This window comes from Dicentrarchus labrax, unplaced genomic scaffold (assembly GCF_905237075.1).
Source record: "Dicentrarchus labrax unplaced genomic scaffold, dlabrax2021, whole genome shotgun sequence".
NCBI lineage: Eukaryota > Metazoa > Chordata > Actinopteri > Moronidae > Dicentrarchus > Dicentrarchus labrax.
Genome location: NW_026136719.1, coordinates 25,097,786 through 25,111,000, shown reverse-complemented (window position 1 = coordinate 25,111,000; position 13,215 = coordinate 25,097,786). Strand labels below are relative to the sequence as shown.

The window sequence follows — 13,215 nt, the reverse complement described above, 5'->3', positions numbered from 1 at the left end:
TGCAGGGGTCAGACATGACAGAACACTTTGATTCAAATGTGCCACTCGCCAAGTCTCCCCTCTTCTCCAGCGGATGATGTTTGGAATGAAACAAGGCTTTCACAATCAGTCCTTTATTGGATTCATCAATCACACACCTCACAGTGACAGCTGGGTTAGTCTAGGACTTGATAACAGAATGGTTACACACAACATGGTCTCTCTATTTGTTTACATTGTGACTTATCTGGTTTAAAATAATGTTTTCAACTTCTTTTTTAATTGACCGTGTTTGTCATATTTTGTATTATAAAGACCTACACGGTGTTGACATGGTGACTCTGGGGTACAATGACAATGTTTGGAGTCATAATGGGTGTATGAGGTGCAAAGAAAAGTATCAGAAAAATAAACAGTAATAAATGTGGCCAAGATTTAAATTTTTCAGTGATGATTGTATCTTTAATTCAGTGGCAGCTCACTCTGTTATCCGAGTCACAGTTGCATCAGTGTCACTGTGTCTGCTCAGGCTTTGTCACACAGTGCCATGAGTGATCTGCTTATACCAAAGATCCAAAGCCTGCCGCGAGCAGCTCCCTCTGTTCCATCCGAGTAGGTTTAGGTCAGGTGAAACAGTCCCGGCTTTGGAGTGATGTCACTGGCTGTCCTGGCTGAAGGCAACTCCCACCTGTTTCCTGATTTCATCCATGATCTCTGTCAGTAAGACAGAGTCTGCCAGAGGCATCCGTGGGCTCTCCTTAAGTCCTGCGGATGAAGAGGAGTTTAACAGCAAAATCACTCTGACTGAAAGACATGTCTGTTTATACCCACAGTTAATTTATGTACATATTCACAATGAAGCATAAATCATATCAAAGCAGTGGATGTAAAGATTATGTAAATTAATATAGGAGGCAAAACCAACAGGAGAGTAATACTTTAGGAGCTAGAGGACATTCCAAGGACTGATGACAACATCTGATTCTGAGTCAATCTGATGAGTGCATTCGTGTATGAGTATTCATCAAAATTCTCACAAGAAGCTTCAGGAAAGCAACCGTTTCACCGAATTGCAGTGTCTTTTTTTCAAACTCATCTTACCTTTGAAACGGTGGTTTGGGCTGTTCAAACAATTTCATCTCTTTGAAGACAAATACACAACTTTCCTTTTATCATGACCTACCTTTAAGCAGGCACTGCCGCACTTCCTCTGCCTCATAGCGAAGCCCGGTGCTGTTGGTGAAATTCAGAGGCAAGCAGGGTTCAGGCAGAGGGTACTCCGTCTCCTTGTCGTTCACCCGGAGTGTGGTGGGGCAGTGCATGGGGCCGAGAACCTGGAGGGTGAAGAGGAAATGCACTTGTGTTAATCCGATCATTCAACTCGTAAATCATCAAATGCAGTTGGTATGGGTCTTTACCTGAATGCTTTGTTTTAATTCAATGTGAAAGTCATTAGCAATCAACCCAGTTTTTGCATACCTCAATCATTTCTAAATTAAGTAAAATGTTGCTGTACAAGACTAGCATAGCATACTGTAATGGAGCCCTTGGTGCCGGAGACGACAGCATCGTTCGGAAGTCGAGCAGCAATTGAAAAGGCGCAGAAGGCCATCCTGTTCCTGGAGAACTTCATCACCACAACCACTGACTCATCCACTCCTGCCAAACATTTGAAAAAACTGAAATCATTGTAACATTGGTGAGCAGCAAATGAATGAATGAATGCTAACAATACTGCTTTTGATATCAGTTAAATTCCCTTTCAATTTTTATTCAGTTCAGTTCAGTTCAGTCCATTTCAATGCATTTTTATCAGTACACTTCAATTAGGTCAAATTAGTTCAGTTCTATTCAGCATTACTGATGTGACTTTTTGACAAAAAAGGGAGAAGCTCACAAATATACACTATGATGTTTTTTCTTGTCTGTTCATTAAATTGTCAAATATGTTACACAAACGTCAGTAAAAGATAAGGAAATGCTCATTATATGTATAGCGTGATGTGAGGGTCTTACATTGAAGGATATCTTGCTGTGAGACATGCAGTTACATATTCCCCTGCCACTTTTACTGTGTTACTGTATTCTCTGGGGAGGATTTGGATTAGTCTGACATTTTAAAGATAAGTCTGGGATTTTCTGTGTGAAGAATTCTTCCCTGAGGTTACATTTTGGACAGTTCATAAATAAGTGATTTTCTGTCTAAGTTTCGTCTGTGTCACACTAGGGGTTCTTAATTCCCCATTTTTTGGTTTAGTGTGACTGTGGTGCTGCCAGGGGGGGCAGGTGGGGCCACAGCCACCCAGATACAATCGCTAGCCCCCCACTGGCCCCCTCTCATGAGTTCCATATGCATAATATGCTTCTATCTAATATTTTACATTAGGTACTGTTTTCTTAAATGAATAATGTATATTTTTGATAAAAGTTAATGTGACAGAAAAATAACTAATGCTTTGCCAGCCCTTTGACCATGCGTCACTGCATCACACACAAACCCCTCCACCAGCTGTTGGTTTTGGTGTGCCACCCATTTCCGTGGCCCCATCGGCCCCACTGCATGGTGAGCAATTGCCAGTTTGTTATCACTGATTCATGCAGTGTGGTTAATGATACTAATCTACATCCCACCTCTGCTGCATGATCTATGTGCTGAATCATACCTGAGTCTAGCAGCACCCCTGTGGCCTGGATGGACTCTGGCCTCTCTCCATTGAACACCATCAGCACAAACTGCAGGCAGTACACTCCAATATCCAGCAGTGCGCCACCGCCCAGCTCCTTCTCCACCGAGCGGGGGATGTGGAGCTGAGGCGAGCCAAAGTAGGCCTTTACCAGCTTCAGCTCCCCTACTGCTTCCTCTGAGAGCAGCCTGCGCACCTCAGCATGCACGGGGAAACAGCGGGACCAGATGGCCTGAGAGGGACAGAGCATACAACCTAGAACCACTGCAATAGTAAACAGTTTACACTGGTGTTTCACCTGAGCAGCAGCCTATTACCACAGCTCTCCACTTCCTCCACCTCCCATGAGAACTATGGCAGATGTGCTGGTCAAACATGACATGACAAGATGTTTTCCTGTACCATGAGTCATAAATATTCCCAGGACATTCAGAGTTTTGCTTCCTACATGAATCTCCAGTGCTTAAATTGTCTGCAAACATGGCACTACAATGCAGCTATGTGACTTAAAATGCAATGGGATATGAATTGCAATCTTTAACCTACATAGCAGTCATCTGCAGCAACAGCGTTTGTGGCAGAAAGGTTTGTGAAAGAAATACTTGGACATTTTAGGAAATAAGCCTAGATAAGAGGATCAACACCAGCAAGTGGACTCAAGACAAAAGTCTACATGAATGACTGTATCCTGTCAAACTTACCTCCATCAGGAAGACATTGTTTTTCTTGGCAGTGGCAACAAGGTCTTTCACCTGTCTGGAGTTCATAGCGAAGGGTTTCTCGCACAACACATTCTTCCCAGCCTTGAGGAACAGCAGACCAACTCGCCAGTGCTCTGTGTGCAGCACTCCCAGGTACACAATGTCTGTGAGGACACAGATGTTATGGGCTCAGCTTCAAACAGCAAAACCAACACGCCATTATCTCTGCCTGAGCAGCCAGGCCGCTCGCAGCTCTTAACTCACCAATGTCTGGGTCGTTGGCCAGCTCCTCATAGCTTCCATAAGCCTTAGGAATACCATGCTTCTTGGCAAACTCTTTGGAACGCTCCAAGCTCCTCGATGCAATGACTGCTATCTGTATGTAGGAGAGAAAAACACACACACATTCATCACAGTGTTGCTCTGTCAGTAGCTTTGTTGAGTGCAAGGGAGACATCGTCTGTGTCAATGAAGATGTAGTGAGCTTGTTTGGATAGAGTACCTGGTGATCTCCAGGAGGCAGAGTCTTCATGGCCACGCTGAAGTCATGGCTGATCTTCCCCGCACCGCAGAGTCCCCATCGGGTTGCCATGTTGAACTGGATGGTAAGTGACAAATTAACGGTTTGGTGCTTTAGTAAAGATCTGAGCTGCTGGCAAGTTGTGACCTTGGGAAAGGTTGAACGTTGGGGGAAAGAAGCGTACTAAACTGTCATGCCTTAGAACCAGCGGCACTTCAGCAAGAAGGCGCCTACATTTATATGCTGGAGAGGCATGATGTGTCACCTTCCTTCTGCTCCCACCCTGAGGTAGAGGGTGCAACACACACACAAATAAACACACACACACTGCTCTGTTGTTGTGTTGTTGCTGACACGGGCCTTTCAATCTGGGCTGAAGTGGTTTGCACCTGTTGTTTCTAACAATCTGTAACAGGACTATCAGTGGGGCTCTCATCATTAACACGATGAGGGTGAAAAATGCACAGTTTAATGTGTACAGGATGAGGGCTCGCCTTGCCCATAGATCAGCACTCAGTTGTACAGGTCAAGTATTGGAACCAGGAGCTGCTTTGGTTCCCTCTGAGAGAGGCACTGATTAGCCTGCGATGGCTTGACAGCCGCACAGAAGCCAATGATTAAACCACAGTCTTGTGGGGGTTGCTGGGATGAATAGATATGCTGGGTTCACAGAATGCTCATGGAGTCCACAGCAGGGCAATTCAACTGGTCAGTAAGCTGAGCCAGGATGACTATGGAAAAGCATCAGCTCAGCTGCCCTTGAGCTAAATATTATCCGTATAGCCAGACAGGCGGTTGTGTAAACTTCCTGCCACATGCTGCCAGTAGAGGACACTGTGTTGTCAGCGGAGTTCACTTTCTCTCTCTCAAGCTCTAAGGATTTGGCATGGCTCATTGTAAGAAATTATATAAAGGTTTGCAAAATTGGGAGAACCAAGAAGAAGACTTTGGAAAGTATCTGCCAGAGGTTATATAGATTTTGTAGAGAAAAGACGATTATTGCATGTCTGGATAGTTAAAGTGTAACATTTTTTATGCAAACATTGTAGATACATACCCATTTAATATTGCAATCAATTTCAGTCTCATATAGTATACTTTTTCTCCTCATTTCCTGCAGGTACTATATTGTGATTAGATTTTACATGAGAACATAGTGTCAGTGTCAGCAATGTCTTTTCTGTATAATTATCTTTGTGTCAGCAATGTCTTCATTATGAAAGAAAGGGAATTTTATCAATGACTCTCCTCGCTGGCTGCCTTCCTTTTGTATTTCACTTCCAAATGAATTCTGGGAGCTGTGTGCCGTTGTCATAACAACAAGGTGCCAGCTGGGCAATTTGTATGCAAATGGAATTGGGCTTGGCCTGATATCCCTGCCTATACCACAGGACCTGGTTGCCATGGGAATGCCCAACTCTGTCTTGAGTAATTTCTACTTTTTTTTATTCTTTATTTTTTTACTTTGTGGGGGGAAAGGACACAGCAGCATTTCTCTGCTAGGGCTACAAGGTGACATCACCACAGGTGTTAAGAAAAGTGGTAGAAGTGTGAGAGAGGAGGTGTAACCTGATAGGGCAAGTGCAACTAGATTTTGAATTGGTGTGAAGCAATGAATTGGATCTGTGCTGCCTGACTTGACTGCCAGCAGACGGGCGCACAGCACAGAGGCTCAGGTGGTGAGAAAAGGGTGTTCTGGACAGGACTTGGACAGGGTCGCCTGACAGCCACGCACTGGGACCTCACTGCTCTCACCCTCAGCTGAGCCATGGATGCCTGCTTTTCAGTGGAGACTGAAAACTACTGAAAATTTCCCTCTGGAACCACCCTCTCCTACATGAGCCCAAGGTCATGAGCAAAAGAAACTGATCAGTTGCTTGGTTTTACTGAAGAGTTGTTAAATTTGCTGTAAGTGCTAGTTTTGTAATAATTTTGTCATAATATGTGTGAAATAGCTCTACATTCCAACAGCCATCACTAATATAGAGTGTTCACTCAGTGACACGGGTCTCCCAGTCCCTCCTTTCTGCAGTAAACAGGATACATTTTCTCGTATCGTGGTCCCACTTTATCAGAAAAGAGAACTCCACAAAGACACGGTCCTCAAGGGCAGGAGCAGAATTACAGCGTGAGGATGTGGGGAGGAGGGAGGGGACTGCTATCTGCAAGAACGGACAGGAAGTTAGTGAAAATGCTGATTTCTCTTACATCACCTTTAAAGAGTGGATATCACAGGGTAGAGTTTGAGGCCCTGGGTTCCCGAGCCTGGCCCAGGGATAGAAGCGGATGGTAAGAGACGGGCCCAGAAAGTGAACGGTGATGAGCCGAGTCATTCAGGAACCTGGCATGTGGAAGGAAGCCAGCGCCTCATTAATTCAGCATGACCAGGACAATTGCCTTCCATTCCTATCACTTCTCACTGTCTTTATTTGATTAAGAATTCATGCATCATCTCTTGTCTGCGTCCCTATTCCACTAGGCTGTGGAAGAATGGCATCTGATGAGTCACGTGACCGGTCACAACAGTTTCCTATGAGGGGGTGGATCGTTTTGCCTATGAAGGTGGTTGATCACACCAGACAGTTTTGTTTCACACATTGTCACGTCATTTCATCTCTGTATCTTGCTGTCAGAAGACTCTGCCCGGACTTTGTCATTGACAAAGGCAATGCACCCAGTGTTACAATAAAGCCTCCAAACTCAAATTCTGTTAATGATCATACCAGTACTTGTAAAAACTATTTTTTGGAAAGGCATACAAGAGGGTAACAACCTCATTATTCAGAAGTTGAAAGCCTTAAGTTATATTGAGAGAAAAAAATATTGATGTTTTGTTCTTTTCGAAGTTAATGTAATTATTGAAAATAGTAAAAGCTACATTGTGTCTATGCAACCCCAGTTACCATTTAACAGCTCCATATTTCATCAGCAACTTCTAGTTAATGGGAAATAAAAGAGGACCAGAGAGAGGCACCCTAATCCTATTTTGATTGATGCGGATATGCAGAGGGTGCCCCCCCCCTCCAGCTGTCAGTGTAAGTGAGAGCCGTCTTGCTGCTGTGTACTTTTTTTGAATCTTGGGGGGGGGGGGGGGCAGTGTATTGCAGCAGTTATGGGAGCACCATCACTCCTTCATCTCTGTCTCAAGGTCACTGCAGAGAAAGGGTGACAGGCTAGACAAGCGCCAGGAGGTGCCAGCCATTTTGAGACGAGGTTGGGAGCTTGATGAATCCAGGGAGGGAGAGGGAAGTGTGCAGCAAGGAGTAATAAGTCATTTTGTCAATGCTACAGCATGTTCTGATGTGTGGGCCGGGTTATTTTTTTTCCATTAGAAAAAGTGTGATAGAGGGAGACTGAGAGGAGCAAGCAGAAATGGGAGCCTTTGAGCCGCCCAGCATTGTGCTGGCCCTTTGAGAGTCCTATCTTTGTCTGCAGCACACACACACTGGGAGGCTGAGCTGTGGAGCAAGAGCAGGCTGGACCAGAGCTGACTTAGCAGCCCTTCATCTGGATGTTAGTGCTGATGGGGAGGGGGGTGTGGGATGTAGAGTGAATACAGCCACACATAGAGCTATTACATCAAGTCACCATTCTTCACTTCGCCCCACTCTCAATGTGTTTTTATGGTTTTTGTCAGCCAAATCCACATTTGCTGTGGCGAGGCATGTCCCTCTATTCCTTTATGTGGCTGAAAACACTCATGTAAGTGGATGGGGAAACACATTAGGCAGCATGTCAGCAGGCTGGTTATTATACAGTTGATAGTTTTATTCTACTCAGTGTTATGCATTTAGTCCCTGAAGCTTGGTTGCCTGTTGAAGGTCCAAATGTTGCACTGTTAATGACAATAGTAAAGAATAAGCTAGCAAGCACTGGTACCAACTGTGCACATTGCTACCCAAATGCCCAGGAGCAATATGACCAAATCCTCACATCTGCGAACCAACATACTAAAGCTAATTTTACCTTGATGTAACACTAGAAATGTTTCATTGTGGTGTATTCTGCATTTATACAAACAAAGTAATATTGTTACTCTGGACCAATGTTTCAGGCATAGAATACAAGGATAATGGGTTTACCAAGGTGAGTATTCATGATTATAAATGTCCTCTTTTCTGTAATGTTTACATCTAATGGTGCTGAAATAGGTTTTTCCAACCATCAAATAAAGCCCTCTGAGAAGAGGTTTTGCCCCTGTGGTGAATGTTTATTTCTGTTTGAGTGCGAAACAAGGAGTCTAGTCTATCAGTGCTGTTGTTCCACTGGAGTAAGTACTATCTGTCTCCTTTAACAGCAGCCTGAATTTAGGCAACATGGGACGCACACTGTCACTCCCTTTCTCTTTTTGTCTTACTGAATCTCTCTCACACACACACACACTCACAAATCCAAAAAGGAGTTGTGTCTCTATCCAAGTCCGCCGTGGTGCCACCTTGTATCGGCTGGTTGAGATTGTGTGAGGTGATATGGAGTCCATCACAGAGCCTTTTGCTGAGGTGAGAGTGGTAGACATGCCAGGAGCCAAGACATGGGGCAGATACTAACCTCTATCACCCAGCTGATAATGTCCATTTGGGTTTGAGGAATGTCCATTATGTCCTGTCCTGAAGCAGCATCAGGGATATGATGTCAATATGCACAGGGAATGCAGCTGAGGTGTAAGCCCCAGTGATCTCAGATTACAATGTTTTTCCTCTATGTGATAATAAAATGTGTAACTGTTGTGGGGTCATCCAGGGACATCAGACTGTACAGAGCAGCAGCATCAGAGCTGGCAGTGACTAGGCACTTAAGCAGTGCAGATGCTTGCCAACATTTGTGGGTTCACGCTGTGCAAAGGGCTCCATTTACCCACTTTTCAAAAATAGTAGAAATCTAGGAATGTTGTCTGTAGATATAATAGCTTCAAGAGGAGGATGAAATAAGCAGAGACACGCATTCTTTATAAGGGGATTATGAGTTGTAATAAATTGATTCATTAAAAACCATGTAAAGAAAATCAGTAAGTCTAATGTTATTAAGTTGTTAGTAAATGGATTTTGGTCAAATCATCCTGTGGAGAAACTAAAAGGAAAATCGACAAGTTGTTTTTATCAGTGACTCATTACAAATATTAAAGGAATTGATAAATTACTTATTAACTTTTACCTTTAAAGCCATGTGTAAAGACCTACAAAGAAGCAAAAATACAGAGATGGTTTTGAGGATGAGCACCAGCCAAAATGATTTTTCCCAACCTGGCAACCCAAACCTTGTCCTCATTAATGGCTTATTACTGATACATGAGGCATTACCAAATGATTAATTACTGCTGCACTATTTGAAGATTTATATTTTATGACTCATTAATAAGTTGTACCAACATACTATTGAAGTTCTGTAATATTAAAAGTGTTTATATTCTTACTGACAATTAATCTCTTTAGGAAATGTAGTTTAATCCTTTTTCCCACAGAAACATTTCCTCAGTATGTGGCAAGACCTCCCTCGGCACCCTTTTTATACCACGTGGTACAAAAACTGTTCACCGAGACCAATGTAGCTGCTTCACCCACCTTTTGATTTTCCACTCCATCAGTGGTCTGTATCCCTCCTGTTGGCCAGTCACACTGGCTCCTCTGCGGGGAGGCCGAAGCCATTAAGCAGCCAACACACTCCGCTGCTGCGTCCCCCTGTTTAATTGCCTGATAGGACTTGTGATATTTTTATCAGCTGTCCTGTGGCGGATGGCTGCTGAGAGGGGAGATGTGGGTGTGTGTGTGTGTGTGTCTTTACGTGTCATGCCTCGGTACACCTCTGACAAGAGTGCTACTTCCTTGCTGCAGGAAACCCTGCGCTTCTGTGCACCTGCATATCAAACTGTGTGACCCAGCCTCTCAGCTGTGACTTGGCACAGAACGTCTATACCTAAATTCGGCTTTGGCTTTGACGCCTCATCATCCTTGTGTCACAGACTCATGTCTTCAGCACTTTGGAGCTTTGTTAAATACAAACCATTTTCGATTTACAGTATACAGTTGTTCCTCCACTGTGGCTATAGGAGGGTGTTTTCATAGGTTGCGATGTTCTGGCTCTGAAAAATATGGTGGATGGATTTATTAGCTGCTATTAGTGTCAGATCTGGTGCTGGTTTTCCTCCCTAGTGACATTATATACAGATACAGAACACAGGTTACTCCCTTTCTCATACACACATAGGCAACCCTAGCACTTTCCTGTCAGCTGTAAGGTTTATTAACTGGATGCTTGTCCACAGTCAAAGTGATTTAGGGCTTTGGAGGAAGGTGAAGAAATGTCAGTGGGGGAGCCAGGGAGAGACAGCATAGGATCCATTTTCAAGCTCCAGAGCCCACTAACTGCCGACCAACATAAAACCAGTGAAAAACCAATTCTCTCTTCTTTCCAGCTGAGTTTTTGGTAGGGGATTAGGAAGTGGATTTCACCTCGCCAGGATCTCTTTGAGTGCTAGCTCTGTCTTATGTGGGAATTATTGAATTCGTTCAGCAACTCCCTCCATGCAGTTTAAGACATTTCACTGCAGTCACTCCACACACTGATTGGATACAGCCAGTTAGTCACACTATCTCACAAAGCAAGCACAATTTCTCCTAAAAAGTGTAAAACTCCCCTGGAAAAAATATGTATATATGTATATGTTATGTTCGGTCTTGAATTTTCTTTACCATTTTCTGAGTGGACAGTGCATTAGCTATATCATACCATTCAAACAATGAAACAATAATTGTTTTGAAAGGAATATAAACAAAAAATGTTTGCAATGTTAAGAGGGTCAGATTTACCAATCAAGTTTAGTGGTAATTATTTAAACAGTGGATCCTTGATTCCAGACAGAGGTGGACAAAGCTGGCTTCTTACTTCGAGCCAATGTGTTGCGAACAGATCTTATCAGCTGTAGCTTGCAAGCTAATTAAGTAAACATTAACTCCAAGAGTTGGGTAAAAATGCTGTCTCTAGTTGTTTTTTTTTAAAAAAAACAAGAAATATAAAGGTTAGGTTATAAATATGAACATGATGGTGGTAAAAGGCTGAGGCTAAAGCTGCATGTTCCAAGCAAAAAGTGCTGCAACCTTACTATTTGATGATCGATGATAGAAGACACTGTTTAATAAAGAAAACAGCATTGTTGTATTGCAGGTCTCTTCCACACAGTGGTAAAAATAGCCAACTACACGTCGATCTGTCCCCGACTAAAGATTTAGTAGTCTAGTTTAGTGGATAGTCCACCAGTAGTCGAATGTTTATGATATTAATTTAATTATTTACATATATTTTAACAGCCGCCTGTTAAATGAGAACGGAAAAGGCGGTAATTAATCTGACAGAACAACCAGCTAGGAGAGTGAACGTTTAGTTCATTTATTTAAACACAGGATAACATTAAATCTGGTTCAAAACATGGAATAAATGACTTCCAACTTCACAAAAACAAATACTCAGGGACTTATCGATACGATGGATGATCTATAACGTTACTTACAAATGGACCCGCTCCTCTCCCTTCATGCCTCTCCTGTCCCTGCCTGAACCAGTGTAGTCCTGGTCAGAGCCGCTGTAAATCAACTGGCCTCCGAAGGTGTCAGTGGCTGTGTTCGTTCCCTGCCGTGGCCGCTCTGGCAATGATCCAAACTCTTTAAATTCTAAGTATTGTTATTAATGGAGCTCCATACACATCACTTCATCTTTTTGTGCCTAGTCATGGTTACTAAGCTATGATTGGACAATCCCTGTTCGGAGGAGAAGCTGAAAATTGGGCGAGTAGAAAACAGGAGGGCAACTGTAGGTCAACAAGAAAACCGACAAACATGGCTGACTTTTGTAATCATAACAGCAGAAAGGAGAATGTTAATAATCCACATTTCTTTGTGGTTGACACATAAAAATCATTCCCAACGGCTGTGCCAGGATTAGAAAGGAAGCAGAACTGGATGTTCAAAAACACCACCTCTTTCTCTCCCTGTCTGTCCATGTCTTCCTCTCCTCACACTCTTCACACACACACACACACACACACACACACACACACACACACACACACACACACACCTACAGTACACTCACCCTGGCTACGGACACACTCCATCACTCGCCCATCACCTCCCAGGTCTTTCCCTCTCCGCTGCACAACCCTCTCACGTCCTCCTCCTCCTTCCTACACTATCTCTGCTCTGGGTTCTCTCCTTCACCCCCTCCTCCATCTCTCTTATCACACACAAAACACACACATTTGCACATACTGACATACTTACCGCTTTTGTGTGCTGACACATACACACAGCCACAGAGGCACAGTTACACATATAAGTGCCACACACACACACACACACACACACACACACACACACAATGCAATTTTCCCCACTCCTCCCTCTTGTTGTTCTTTCTCTGGCTTGCTCTGGGGAAGTTGGCACCGTACTGTAACTGTCTATTGCATCTATTGCTGTGAGCTATGTGGTTACACACTTAACATAGACACACAATATAAATCTTGCAACTTTTGCAAATAAAAATGCTTCCCTGAGAAACACCTAAGGAGGAAACATCAAAGGTACGATAGCTCAGAAGAATCCACTCCTGCTAATGAAAGTGAGTCATCCTTTACACAAATTAGCATCTGCTTCCTTCATGTTATGTAAAGACTCTATAGCCTCTGTGAAACTTAATTCAAGGATAGCTGTTGGTAATGATACAAAAAGGTATGAGATACATGACCCTCAACACTTTTTAGGAAAAAAAACCCTAAAGCCGTAGGAATTATTACTCTTGTCTGCTGGGAGCAAAGGAGGCAGTTATGTGACAGTGTTACACAGCCAAGTACACAGAGGGAGGAGGTCAGGGTGGCTGAATGGGTCAACAAAACAAAACTCTCTGAATTGAACTCACAAAACACTGAATGGCACTCTGCTCTTCTTCTTCGCTGGACTGCCATGCACTGGCAAGCCATGGAAATATTGGATTTAAACATTTGTTTTTATCATTCGGGTCAGACACAAAAATACCACAATACCTATGATGGATGAAAATGTTTTGACTTTTCTCCTGAAGTTTAAGTAGGGATTGCTATGTGACCAAATCAATGAGCAACATATTGAGTAGTGATGTCACAGATAGCACTAAAAGCAGCTATAATCAGTTTTTGTGATTACAATGAATCAAATGATAATGAGAAAAAAATCTTCCCCTGAATCTCTCTAAGCTTTATAGAGCTTCATATCAAGTTTTGCTGAATATGTAAAGAAGCAACTGTTTGCTAACAAGTTTGTGGTATCATTTTAAAGGTGATGATATGTCAGTGTTACGTTCACAACAT

The 13,215-nt window shown here is 43.1% G+C and overlaps 1 protein-coding gene across 1 annotated transcript; it reads right to left on the bottom strand.

Moving 5' to 3' along the window:
- Nucleotides 1-97: 97 nt before the first annotated feature.
- LOC127351575 (trans-1,2-dihydrobenzene-1,2-diol dehydrogenase-like) lies at nt 98-4,108 on the bottom strand. Its single transcript, XM_051379243.1, has 7 exons — nt 3,867-4,108; nt 3,629-3,740; nt 3,365-3,528; nt 2,643-2,895; nt 1,514-1,638; nt 1,163-1,313; nt 98-744 (listed from the first exon to the last, which is right to left on the bottom strand). The coding sequence occupies exons 1-7, from the start codon at nt 3,954-3,956 to the stop codon at nt 635-637; spliced, it is 1,005 nt and encodes a 334-aa protein (XP_051235203.1). The 5' UTR covers nt 3,957-4,108; the 3' UTR covers nt 98-634.
- Between the last annotated feature and the right edge of the window lie 9,107 nt (nt 4,109-13,215).